This window comes from Scyliorhinus torazame, chromosome 13, assembly GCF_047496885.1.
Source record: "Scyliorhinus torazame isolate Kashiwa2021f chromosome 13, sScyTor2.1, whole genome shotgun sequence".
NCBI lineage: Eukaryota > Metazoa > Chordata > Chondrichthyes > Carcharhiniformes > Scyliorhinidae > Scyliorhinus > Scyliorhinus torazame.
In genome coordinates, this window is record NC_092719.1 from 98952759 (window position 1) to 98966475 (window position 13717).

At 49.5% G+C, this 13717-nt stretch overlaps 1 protein-coding gene across 2 annotated transcripts in view; it reads right to left on the reverse strand.

Moving 5' to 3' along the window:
• Nucleotides 1-13717, reverse strand: part of LOC140388204 (cyclin-dependent kinase 16-like) — a 688814-nt gene that overhangs the window by 590823 nt on the left and 84274 nt on the right. For both annotated transcript variants that reach the window (XM_072471989.1, XM_072471991.1), the window contains exon 2: nucleotides 8573-8720. In XM_072471989.1, the coding sequence (XP_072328090.1) occupies nucleotides 8573-8699 (127 nt within the window). In that variant the 5' untranslated portion in view covers nucleotides 8700-8720. The remainder of the gene's footprint in view (nucleotides 1-8572; nucleotides 8721-13717) is intronic.

The window sequence follows — 13717 nt, forward strand, 5'->3', positions numbered from 1 at the left end:
AGGACGTAGAGCCTGTAGTTTTTAAACTCCCTCCCTTGCACCGTTAGGTTCGCGATGCAGAACCCTTTGATCTCTACGGAGTGGGATCCTGCAGCTAGGGAAATCTTTTGTGTACTTGGATGGATGGTCAGAAAACAGCATCTCACCGTGTCGGGGTGAATGAAACTTTCGGTGCTCCCGGAGTCGATCAGGCATGATGTCTCGTGTCCGTTGATCAGCACCGTTGTTGTCGTCGTCTGGAGCGTCCGGGGCCGTGATTGATCCAGCGTCACCGAAGCCAGTCGTGGTCGTAGTGTCTCGGCGTCTTCTTCGGACCCCGTGGAGCCGTCGATGCTGGGGTCCTTTGTTGTCATCCAAGATGGCGGTGTCCATGAATCGCACGCGGCCGGGGGTGGACAAAATGGCCGCCCCCATGGATCGCACGTGGTCGGGGGTGGACAAAATGGCCGCCCCCATGAATCGCACGTGGCTGGGGAGTCACAAGATGATGGCGCCCATCCCCCCCTCGTGGTGGCCGGGACTCAAAAAGGCGGCGCCCTCGGGACGCACATGGGGCGCTGGGGGGGTTGGGGAGCGTTTGGGATGCGCTGGGCTCGTTCTTCTCCGGGGATTGCGGCGGCCCCCCGGGACCGGCACACAGCCGCGCAATGGCCCTTCTTGCCGCAGCTTTTGCAAATAGCTGCGCGGGCCGGGCAGCGCTGCCGGGGGTGTTTCGCTTGCCCACAGAACTAGCAGCGGGCCCCCCCGGGATGATCTGGCGCTTTAACCGCGCAAGCCTGTGAGGGAGGGGGGGGGGTTGTCGCGACGGGGGTCCACGGAGCCCAAGGGGCTGCCGCGCGGTCGGGCCGTAGGCGCGGGCGTTTTGCGAGGCCACATCTAGGGAAGCTGCAATGGCCCGTGCCTCTGAGAGTCCTAGCGACTCTTTTTCTAAAAGTCTTTGGCGGATTTGGGGAGAGTTCATACCTGCCACAAACACATCGCGAATTAGCATGTCCGTGTGTTCAATCGCGTTCACCGGCGGGCAGGTGCAGCCCCGTCCCAAAATTAGCAACGCGGCGTAGAATTCCTCTAACGATTCTCCGGGACTTTGCCGTCTCGTTGCGAGTTGGTAGCGTACGTAGACCTGGTTCACGGGGCGAACGTAAATGCTCTTCAGTGCTGCGAGCGCCGTCGGGTAATCCTCTGCGTCTTCTATGAGAGGGTAAATTTCCGGGCTTACCCTCAAATGCAGGACCTGCATTTTCTGGTCTTCTGTGATCCAGCCGGGGGCCGTTCGGAGGTAGCCTTCAAAACAAGCTTGCCAGTGTTTAAAAACTGCTGCCGAGTTCGCTGCGTGGGGGCTGATCCGCAGGCATTCTGGGGCGATCCAGAGCTCCATAGTCCTTTAAGCTCGCTTAATAAATTGTAGCGCACAATGACTTACGAGAGAGACGAGTAGAGATGAAGTCGATGAGGCTTTATTAAGCGAGACTTGTCCCCAGCAGTTCAGCAACAGAATGGAGCGGCGGGGAGAAACTCGGGTTCTTATACTCCGATTTCAGACCGGAGCCAGGAGTCAACAGCCAACCAGAACCCGGGATCTGTCAGCCAATAGCATCACGGCTTCACAGTCCCACATGACACCTAATACATACTACCACAGTTCGTTAGGCCTCATTTGGAATATTGTGTGCAATTCTGGTCTCCACACTAGCAGATGGATGTGGATGCTTTGGAGAGGGTACAGAAGCGGTTTGCTCGGATGTTGCCTGGTATGGAGGGCATTAGCTATGACGAGAGGTTAGATAAACTCAGTCAGTTTTCACTGGAATGACGGAGGTTGATAGATGACCTGACAGAGGTCTCCAGGGTTATGGGTGGCATGGACAGAGTGGATAGTCAGATGCTCTTTCCTAGGGTAGGAGAGTCAAGTACTAAGGGACATAGGTTTAAAGTGCGTGGGGAAAAGTTTAGAACTGATGTGCGAGGCACGTTTCTTTACACAGAGGGTGGTAAATATATGGAACGCGCTGCCTGGGGAGGTGGTGGGAACAGGTACAATAGTGGCATTTAAGGGGCATCTAGACAAATATATGAATAGGATGGGAATGGAAGAATACGGACTCCGGAAGTGCCGACAGTTTTAGTTTAGACAGGTACCATGGTCTGCGCAGGCTTGGAGGGCCGAAGGGCCTGTTCCTGTGCTGCATTGTTCTTTGTTCTTTGTTTTTTTTTAATTTAGAGTACCCATTCATTTTTTCCAATGAAGGGGCAATTTAGTGTGGCCAATCCACCTACCCTGCACATCTTTGGGTTGTGGGGGCGAAACCTAAGCAAACACGGGGAGAATGTGCAAACTGCACACGGACAGTGACCCAGAGCCGGGATTGAACCTGGGACCTCGGCGCAACCGTGCTGCCCTGTTTGTTCTTTGTGTATAAACTCAGCCCGAGTGGGAGGCTAGCAGAGAGATCCTGACTGGGACCTGTGCACATCATGTTAATAGCTACTTCTAAAATAAATAACCAGTTCCTTTATGCTTCACATGTGGACTGCTCTGTGCTGCAGACAGCGCCACTAATCATTAGAAACCAGGCCATCTCTAAGAACCATTGGGGAAAGGTTTGCTTTACTTTCAAAATGTCACTCTTCAGGAGATTGGATGTGTTTGATGCGAGCAGAGAAGAATGGACGCAATACGGCGAACATACCTTTTCAGGGCTCACATTGTAAATGGTGACAAGGACCAGACAGTGATACTGTTGACTGCTGTGGAGGGCCCACCTTCAGTGTAATCGAAAGCCTAACGTACCCCGCTTTTCCCCCAACACAAAGTCATTTGAGGAGTTGGTCAGGTTAATAGCGGACCATTACGACCCCAAGCCGTCGGTCATCGTGCCATGGTGCCATTTTAACACAGCTGAAAGAGTGTGTATCCAGGTTTTTCACACATCTGAGGAAACTGGCTGGATTTTGAGGGTTATGGATCTTCTCTTCCCAAAACGCTGTGGACAGATTAACCTGTGGTGTGAATAATACGTTGATTCAATGTAAATTACTCACCAAGCCACTGCTAGGCTTAAAGAAGGCCGTGGAAATCTCTCTTTCGAGAGAGAGTGCACAGAAGAGAGTGCAGGAGTTGCAGGTTATGGAAGTCAACAGCGTGGGATGCGCCCCCTCCAGGCATATGGCACCCCCTAAAATGTGAACTTCCAAACCCCACCCTGGAATGAACACCGCCGAGGTCAGGGTCAATGGTCTAGGACCGAGTCGACCTGGCAGGACCCATCCCCCAAACCAGAAGACAAAGACACTAGGCGATGTGGGATGCGCATCCTGAGCAGCCACAGGAAGCAGGAACCACAGGGCAGACAGTCAGCCCGCTCCTCCACTAGAGGTAGGGGTCAACTCAGAACTTGCTCCTTTCTCCTCAAACAGCCAGAGGATGAGTGTATGCAGCTAAACTGCATCGTGGCACCCAAAGCTGCCCCCATTAGGATCACTATTCAAGTAAACGGCCATTCCTTGGAAATGGAATTGGGAGCTGCTGTCTCGGTAATCGGTAGGCAAACATTTCAGAAAACCAAATCAGGACTACAATGCCTGCAGTTAGGGGATACAGGGGAGAACGGCTGGCCACTGTAGTTTATGTACAGCAGTCTGTAAGGCTGCTGCTGATTATCCTGATAGGACATGGCCCCAGATTGTTAGGCTGCGACTTGTTGCAGCGTCTCTGCCTTGATTGGCAGTGGATTTTCCAGATGAGCTCCGGAGGCCTCTACGAGATATTGGGGAAGCTACCCGAGGTATTTCCAGTCTGACTTGGGGAGATTAAAAGGAACCATGGCGAAAATTGAGGTAGACCCTGACGCACAACCAAAGGTTGAGGCAGAACCCGGATAGCTGGAAGACCTGGGGATCATCAGGCCGGTTAAAGTCGCAGACTGGGCAGCACCAGTAGTGCCCGTCCTGAAGCCGGACAAAACTGTTCACCTTTGTGGCGATTATAAACTGACTGTGAATAGGGCCCCCAAATTGGACTGGTACCCAATGCCACGGATAGAGGACTAATATGCAAAATCAGCTGGAGATCACTTATTCACAAAACTCAATATGAGCAATGCATATCTCCAATTGGAGTTGGACCCGGAATCCCGGCAGTACATGACAATAAATACCCACAGGGGGTTGTATGAGTCCAGTACACTGCCTTTCAGGTTATCATTGACTTGCACCATTCTCCAGTGGCTTTCACCACCAAAATGACAGAGTTCAATGGCATCCTCCTCTGGAGACATGTGCCGGTCCTGTACAAGGGTCAGGACCCCTTACTTAGGGGCCTTCCTAACAGACACCCATGAGTGTGCAAAATGAAAATGCTCACCCACAGCTATGTCTGGTGGCCGGGCCTGAATGCAGAGATAGAACGACTGTCCTAACAATGTAACGTGTGCCAGGAACTGCAGAAGCTCGCACATGCTGCACCTCTTCAACCCTGGGAGTGGCCGGGATCGACTTGGGGACGGCTCCATGCCGACTTTGCCTGTTCTTTCCTCGACTCCATGTTTCTGATCATAAACGATGTGCATTCAAAATGACTGGAGGTCCAGAGGATGTCACCCATGACTTCGAAGACAATTATTGAGAAACTGCGACTCTGTGACTCTCATTTTGCACATCCCACGCCAGTTGGGAGAATCGCTTGGGCCACCAAAATGTCCGGGGACGCTGGTCCGACGCCCTCCCATGATTCTCCCAAGCAGCGGGAACGGCCCGGTCGAGTTTCGCGGGCCGCAGGCCGGAGAATCGCCGGAGACACCCAAAATGGCGATTCTCCGGCACCCCCGCTATTCTGAGGCCCGGATGGGCCGAGCAGCCAGGCCAAAACGGCGGGTTCCCCCCGGCGCCGTCCACACCTGGTCGCTGCAGTCGTGGGCGGTGCGTGAACGCTGGGGGGGTGGCCTGTGGGGGGGGCGAGGGGGGATCGTGCACCGGGCTTTACCTGGAATGTGGGGTGGCCCGCGATCGGTGCCTACCGATCGTTGGGCCGTCCTCTCTGAAGGAGGACCTCCTTCCTTCCGTGGTCCAGCAAGATCCGTCCCCCATCTTCTTGCGGGGCGGCGCGCATGCGTGGATGACGTCCGTTATGCGGTGCCGGCCGCGTCATCTATGCGGCGCCGCTTTTACGCGGGCAACAAGGCCTGGCACGTGTAGATGACGCGGCTCCGATCCTGGCCCATTGTCAGGGCCTGAATCGATCGGGACCGGGGCCGTTCCGCGCCGTCGTGAACCTCGACGGCGTTCACGACGGCGCGGCCACTTCGGCGTGGGAGTGGAGAATCCTGCCCCTGGTATCCCAGAAGTGATAGTTACCGACAACAGCACACCATTCACTAGCAAAGAGTTAGGGAGTATTATGAAAACTAATGGGCTGCGACACATCCGCACGGTCCCATATCAACTGGGCTAGCCAAAGGAGCAGTGCAAATGTTCAAGAGAGGATTGGAAAAGTAGACCACAGGCTCCTTGACACCCTCCTCGCCAGTACCGTATCATCCCACATGCTGCGATTGGCATAGAACTGGCAGACCCTTTGATGGGCCACAGATTTCGGACATGCCTCAGTTTTGTATTTCCAGATACTGGCGGGAAAATACACCGTGGTCAAGAGGAACAAGGGCCCAGACAAGTGTAAACAGACCAGACAGTTCGTACCAGGTGAAGCAGTCTACGTTAGGAACTTCGGTGAAAACGGCAAGTGGGTTCCAGGCGTGGTAGTTGATAAACAGGACCAATATCGTACCAGGCTTGGGTACAGGACCAAGAAATGAAGAGGCACCGAGATCACCTCCGCTACAGCGATATGCAAAACTAATCCAGAAGAGCCAGTTTCGGCTCAGACACCCCCGGCACCAGTAGCTTTGAGGGCATTACCCCAAGGGGGACACGATGCAGAAATAAAGAAGGTCAAAGATTCCGACTCCGACATGGAGACCCAGGCATCGGAGGTTTTAAAAAAATATATTTTTATTCCCCTCCTTTTTCACATTTTCTCCCAAATTTACACCCACCAAGAATAAACAATAATCAGTAACGAATGCAATGTCAATCCCCGTATCAATAACAACAATCCCATCCTCCCATCAAACTTCCAAACAGCAGCCTGCATGTTAACATGAACAAATAACAAAAAGGAATCACCCATAGCCACCATTAACACATACAGTGCCCCTCCCCCCAACTGGCCCAACCCCCCTCAAAAGTGCACAATGAATAATGCCCATGAATTGTAGAACCCCTCCAACTTCCCCTCAGTTCAAATTTGACCTCCTCAAGAGTTAAGAATTCCAGCAGGTCCCCCCGCCACGCCAGGGCACAGGGTGGAGAGGTTGCTCTCCACCCTCACAAGATCCACCTTCGGGCGATCAACGAGGCGAAGGCTACAACATCTGCCTCCGCACCCGTTTCCATCCCCGGCTGGTCCGACACCCCCAATATGGCCTCCCGAGGGCCTGGGTCCAGTTTCACGTGCACGTTAGAGATTACCCTAAACACCTCCTTCCAGCAATCCTCCAGCTTTGGACAGGAGCAAAACATATGAACGTGGATTGCGGGGCCTTCCCCATAACGTTCACACACACCTTCTACCGCCTTAAAGAGCCGGCTCATCCTCGCCCTCGTGAGGAGTGCTCTCTATACCACCTTCAGCTGTATCAGCCCCAACCTCACGCACAAGGGGGAGGTGTTCACCCTCCAGAGCACCTCACACTAGAACCCCTCCTCCATACCCTCTCCCAACTCTTCCTCACACTTTGGCATCGCAGGTTTCTGACAGTGAACAGACTGACGAGCAGCGACTAGCGACCAGCGGTCATCCAAACAGGATGCTCAGTGAGGAAACAGCATTCGACATTTAGATGTACACCGCCTGATCCAGCTCCACATCCACATGAAGCGCAGCTGCATGTGAAAAAGCATCCTACTCCACCTTCCTCAGAGAAGTCTTCGGAATTTGGGGGGAGGGATGTTATAACCCGCAGGAGACCTATGGGGTCGGACCAATTAGACTCCTCCTGAGTCACCTTGAGTACGAGCTTTCCTGCTGAGGGGTGGGGCCCCATCAGTGGAACTATGGACACTATGTATAAACTCGGCCCGTGTAGGAGCCGAGCAGAGAGATCCTGACTGGGACCTGTGTACATGTGTAAATAGTTACTTGTACAAGAAAGAACTAGTTTATTTAAGCCTTTCGTATGAACCCCTCTGTGGTCACAATACACATATTTCCAAATTCCATATCTGAAATGATTATTTGTGTATCAAAGTGTAGGACATTGAAATTCCCGGGTGGAGCTGTGTTGCTGATACAACCTCGTGTACACTGTTATGGGATACAGAATGGGAGATGTGCCAGGTTCTGAATGATCACACTCTGATGGTAGTTTAGTCAGTGTGAAAACACTAATAGTTTCTGAATTGAATTAGCAACACATTCTCTTGTTTAACTGTGGCAGCCCTTTCTGGAAAAATCAGCAATATTGCATCTGCCGTTGAAGTTAGAAAGCAAATTGAAATTCTAAAAGCACAAAGAGGGAAGAATTGATTGTTGAGTGGAATTAAAGAGAGAGATTTAGACACTACTATTAGCAATCATCTATGCTAAGAATTTTGAACATATAACATAGATTAATTACCGAACCGTTTCTGCAAGAGCTTCAAATATACCGTTAATTGTCATCTGAAAATATATGAAGGCCAAGTCGCCATAGTCCCAGATGACCATAGGCTCCTTTCCCCTTTGAGGGGGAGAGCTGATGGGTGATGATTTAACCTGAGGTTCACCACCCCTCAGGTGAGGGGTAAGGTTGAGAATGAATAATCTCAGGCGGTAGGGGGATTGAACCCACACTGTATCACAAACTAATTGTCTACCCAAGTGAGCTAAACAGGCCTCCCCAAAATATATAAGATACATAGAAAAGGAACAGGAGGAGGCCGTTCGGCCCTTCAAGCCTACTCCATTATTTAACTTGATCATGGCTAATCGTCTATCTCAACACCGTACTCCACGCTCTCCCTGACACCTTCAGGGTTTAGAAATCTATTCCTTCTTTAAAAATTCAGTGACTTAGCCTCCACAGCCTTCTGTGGTAGAGAATTCCACAGATTCACCACCCTCTGAGTGAAGACGTTTCTCCACATCTCGGCCCTATATGTGTCCTGAGGTTGTGACACCTTGTTCTAGATCCCGCCCACACCGGGGGGGAGGGGACACACTTTATTCCTGCATCCAATCTGTCCAGCCCTGTCAGAATTTTAGACTGGAATCCTCTCTCATTCTTCTCTAATAAAAGTGTGTCTGTAAATTTTAAATAGAACTGGCCTTTCTCCTTCAAGCACATTTTACATTTGGAAAACCTCATTTACTAAGATAATCAAGCATGCATGGAGTTGGAAGCTGAACCACTGGTTGGCTGCAATCAAACACACACAGAAACACTTAGAAGGAGTTGGAGGTCGAGACTAATCAAAAGGCCAGAGTGGCAAAGACTGGCCTGAATCTCTGCATTGTGAGGAGGGTTGCACCTCTTACCGTTGTCCTTCGAGTTATTCTCCTCCAGACTGATCTGTTCAGCCAGTTGGGAGAGGGAGTCATCGAGAGGCCGACTACTGCGCAATGTCATCGACAGCCTGCGTTTGATGATTCTCATCCTGTCCATTTCATGTCCAGGGCGTGGTGCCTGTAAATCGGGGCGAGTACAAAACAATCACTTCAAATCAATGTTAATGCTTCAGATCTATAGGACCCTGCATCAGCAGTGGCAGGAGAAACAGCAGAGGAGTAAATAGAGCTAGAAAATCAATGCTCAAGTACAAAAGGAAATTAATTACAAAAATTATATCCACTATACAGAAGCAGACCATTCACCCCAACTGGTCCAGCTACGTGCTCACACTCCAGGTGAAACTTCTCTCAGCCCTCTTCAGCTGACACCATCAAGATATCCTTCAATTCCTTGATTATACCTTTATCCACATCTCCCTTAAATGCATCTTGGATCGGAGTAAGAAATTATTAAATGATTGTAGAATAAAAGGAGGCGTGAGAGAAATAAAGTTAATAGATGCGGTTCGGAGGGTATGATGAATGGTTCAAACAGAATAACTGAGAGGGAGAGAAGCATTGAAAGAAAGACGAGTTCAGCAGTCCAGCGACTGGGAATGTGATGGGGCCACGAGGGATGTATTTACCATGCTGTCTGTGTTATATTTTAAACAATGACTTATCTAAAATATATATATTACTCTTGAATCCATCAGGATGAAAAAATGACCAATAGTCTTCTTGTTGAAAGATGAACTATTTAATGAGTAATAAAATAATAAACTGTGAGTCCTTTTAGAACATAGAACAGTACAGCACAGAACAGGCCCTTCGGCCCTTGATGATGTGCCGAGCATTGTCCAAAACCAAGATCAAGCTATGCCACTCCCTGTCATTCTGGTGTGCTCCGTGTGCCTGTCCAATAACCGCTTGAAAGTTCCTAAAGTGTCCGACTCCACTATCACAGCAGGCAGTCCATTCCACACCCTAACCACTCTCTGAGTAAAGAACCTACCTCGGACATCCCTCCTATATCTCCCACCCTGAACCTGAAAGTTATACCCCCTTGTAACAGCTACATCCACCCGAGGAAATAGTCTCTGAACGTCCACTCTATCTATCCCCCTCATTATCTTATAAACCTCTATTAAGTCGCCTCTCATCCTCCTCTGCTCCAAAAGGAAAAGCCCGAGCTCCCTCAACCTTTCCTCATAAGACCTACCCTCCAAACCAGGCAGCATCCTGGTTAATCTCCTTTGCACCCTTTCCAATGCTTCCACATCCTTCCTATAATGAGGTGACCAGAACTGCACACAATACTCCAAATGTGGTCTCACCAGGGTCATGTATAGTTGCAGCATAACCCCGCAGCTCTTAAACTCAAGCCCCCTGTTGATAAACGCTAACACACTATAGGCCTTCTTCGCGGCTCTATCCACTTGAGTGGCAACCTTCAGAGATCTGTGGACATGAACCGCAAGATCTCTCTGTTCCTCCACATTCCTCAACACCCTGCCATTGACCCTGTAATCCGCATTCAAATGTTTTCTACCAAAATGAATCACCTCGCACTTACCAGGGTTAAACTCCATCTGCCATTTTGCGGCCCAGCTCTACATCCTATCAATGTCTCTTTGCAGCCTACAACAGCCCTCCACCTCATCCACTACTCCACCAACCTTGGTATCATCAGCAAATTTACTGACCCGCCCTTCAGCCCCCTCCTCCAAGTCATTGATAAAAATCACAAATAGCAGAGGACCCAGCACTGATCCCTGTGGTACACCGCTGGTAACTGGTCTCCAGTCTGAAAATTTTCCATCCACCACCACCCTCTGTCTTCTATGTGATAGCCAGTTACTTATCCAATTGGCCAAATTTCCCTGTATCCCACACCTCCTTACTTTCTTCATGAGCCGACCATGGGGAACCTTATTAAACGCCTCACTAAAATCCATGTATATGACATCAACTGCTCTACCTTCATCTACACACTTAGTTACCTCCTCAAAGAATTCAATCAAATTTGCTCAAAACTAAACTAACAATAAAGAATTAAAGTACAATACAGATAATTATATAACTATACACTATTATAACAAACTAGTTCTAACTTCTCTCACTCTAGCTATTCTATGTCTTGCTTGTTCACTGTTCTGAATTGCATCATGTCATCTAACTTAGAAAAGGCGGGAAACTAGTTCTTATAGTATCTGACTGTGAGCCATCTAGTGTTGAAATGACTGTACTACATTTACATACATTGATCATGTATATTGATATCGGAATATCACTATAGTCTGTCCACTAGTTCTCGATTTCCACAGTCGATTTCAGCAGGAGCGGTGCGCAAGTGATTTCTGGGAGGTAAGTTTATCCTTTAAAAACACTTACCTTCACAGGAACAGGACAGTCGATTTCAGCGGGAGCGGTGCGCAAGTGATTTCTGGGAGGTCAGTTTATCCTTTAAAACACTTACCTTCACAGGAACAGGACAGTCGATTTCAGCGGGAGGGTGCGCAAGTGATTTCTGGGAGGTAATTTTATCCTTTTAAAAAAACACTTCTTTTCTGTTTTAATTTTTTTCGACCTGCGGACTTCTGGGATCCCCCCCCCCCACCCCCCCACCCCCCTCCCCCCGCCCCCCCCCACCCCCCCACATCAATAAATTCTGGTGGAGAGGAAACCCGAGACACTACACGTGTAGTGTCTCCCACCCGCCCTCCTCCTCTAACCTAATAATAAGACCCATTGGTGTGAGGTAAGTGCCATATTATATTATTATTATATTATATTATTAGCAGGTCAAGGTTCGGAGGAGGAGGAGCAGTCTCTGTCAGGGAGAGAACCTGAGAACATCTAAGACATTCAGAAGTTAAGAAGGTAAGTAAGTGATTTTTGCTCTATTTTTACTTTTATACCTTTTTCAAATTGTGTGTGTCGGGGGGAAACTGAAGTGACATCACAGAAAAGCTGTGGCCTGAGTGACTGGTTGGGAATCTACACTAAATTTAAAAAATTAAGCATTGGTAACTAATTAAACATAATTACTTAATTATAATTTAGAGGGGTATCTAAGCCAGAGATCGGAGAGTACTATATTTAGCTTTCGCATTTCTATTAGAAATCTAATGCTAGGAAACAGATAGTTAACAGTAACTTTGAAATTTTTTTTTAATATATTTTTTTTAAAACATTATTTTAAAAATTTTAATTTTAATTAATTGACGCAATGTCAGTTAGAGGGGTGCAGTGCTCTGACTGTGAGATGTGGCAGGTCAGGGAGGCTTCCAGCGTCCCGGATCGCTTCATCTGCAGAAAGTGCACCCAACTGGAGCTCCTCACAGACCGCATGGTTCGGTTGGAGCAGTAATTGGATGCACTTAGGAGCATGTAGGTGGCGGAAAGCGTCATAGATCGCAGTTATGTAAATGTGGTCACACCCAAGGTGCAGGCAGAGAAATGGGTGACCACCAGAAAGGGCAGGCAGTCAGTGCAGGAATCCCCTGTGGTTGTCCCCCTCTCGAACAGGTATACCCCTTTGGATACGGTCGGGGGGGGGATAGCCTATCAGGGGAAAACAGCAGCAGCCAGAGCAGTGGCACCACGGCTGGCTCTGATGTTCAGAAGGGAGGGTCAAAGCGCAGAAGAGCAATAGTAATAGGGGACTCTATAGTCAGGGGCACAGATAGGCGCTTCTGTGGACGTGAAAGAGACTCCAGGATGGTATGTTGCCTCCCTGGTGCCAGGATCCAGGATGTCTCCGAATGGGTAGAGGGCATCCTGAAGGGGGAGGGCAAACAGGCAGAGGTCATTGTACATATTGGTACTAACGACATAGGCAGGAAGGGGCATGAGGTCCTGCAGCAGGAGTTCAGGGAGCTGGGCAGAAAGTTAAAAGACAGGACCTCTAGGGTTGTAATCTCGGGGTTACTCCCTGTGCCACGTGCCAGTGAGGCTAGAAATAGGAAGATAGAGCAGCTAAACACGTGGCTAAACAGCTGGTGTAGGAGGGAGGGTTTCCGTTATCTGGACCACTGGGAGCTCTTCCGGGACAGGTGTGACCTATATAAGAAGGACGGGTTGCATCTAAACCGGAGAGGCATAAATATCCTGGCCGCAAGGTTTGCTAGTGTCACACGGGAGGGTTTAAACTAGTATGGCAGGGGGGTGGGCACGGGAGCAATAGGTCAGAAGGTGAGAGCATTGAGGGAGAACTAGGGAATAGGGACAGTGGGGCTCTGAGGCAGAGCAGACAGGGAGAAGTTGCTGAACACAGCGGGTCTGGTGGCCTGAAGTGCATATGTTTTAATGCAAGAAGTATTACGGGTAAGGCAGATGAACTTAGAGCTTGGATTAGTACTTGGAACTATGGTGTTGTTGCCATTACAGAGACCTGGTTGAGGGAAGGGCAGGATTGGCAGCTAAACGTTCCAGGATTTAGATATTTCAGGCGGGATAGAGGGGGAGGTAAAAGGGGAGGCGGAGTTGTGCTACTGGTTAGGGAGAATATCACAGCTGTACTGCGGGAGGACACCTCAGAGGGCAGTGAGGCTATATGGGTAGAGATTAGGAATAAGAAGGGTGCAGTCACAATGTTGGGGATTTACTACAGGCCTCCCAACAGCCAGCGGGAGATAGAGGAGCAGATAGGTAGACAGATTTTGCAAAAGAGTAAAAACAACAGGGTTGTGGTGATGGGAGACTTCAACTTCCCCAATATTGACTGGGACTCACTTAGTGCCAGGGGCTTAGACGGGGCGGAGTTTGTAAGGAGCAACCAGGAGGGCTTCTTAAAACAATATGTAGACAGTCCAACTAGGGAAGGGGCGGTACTGGACCTGGTATTGGGGAATGAGCCCAGCCAGGTGGTAGATGTTTCAGTAGGGGAGCATTTTGGTAACAGTGACCACAATTCAGTAAGTTTTAAAGTACTTGTGGACAAGGATAAGAGTGGTCCTAGGATGAATGTACTAAATTGGGGAAAGGCTAATTATAACAATATTAGGCGGGAACTGAAGAACATAGATTGGGGGCGGATGTTTGAGGGCAAATCAACATCTGACATGTGGGAGGCTTTCAAGTGGCAGTTGAAAGGAATTCAGGACCGGCATGTTCCTGTGAGGAAGAAGG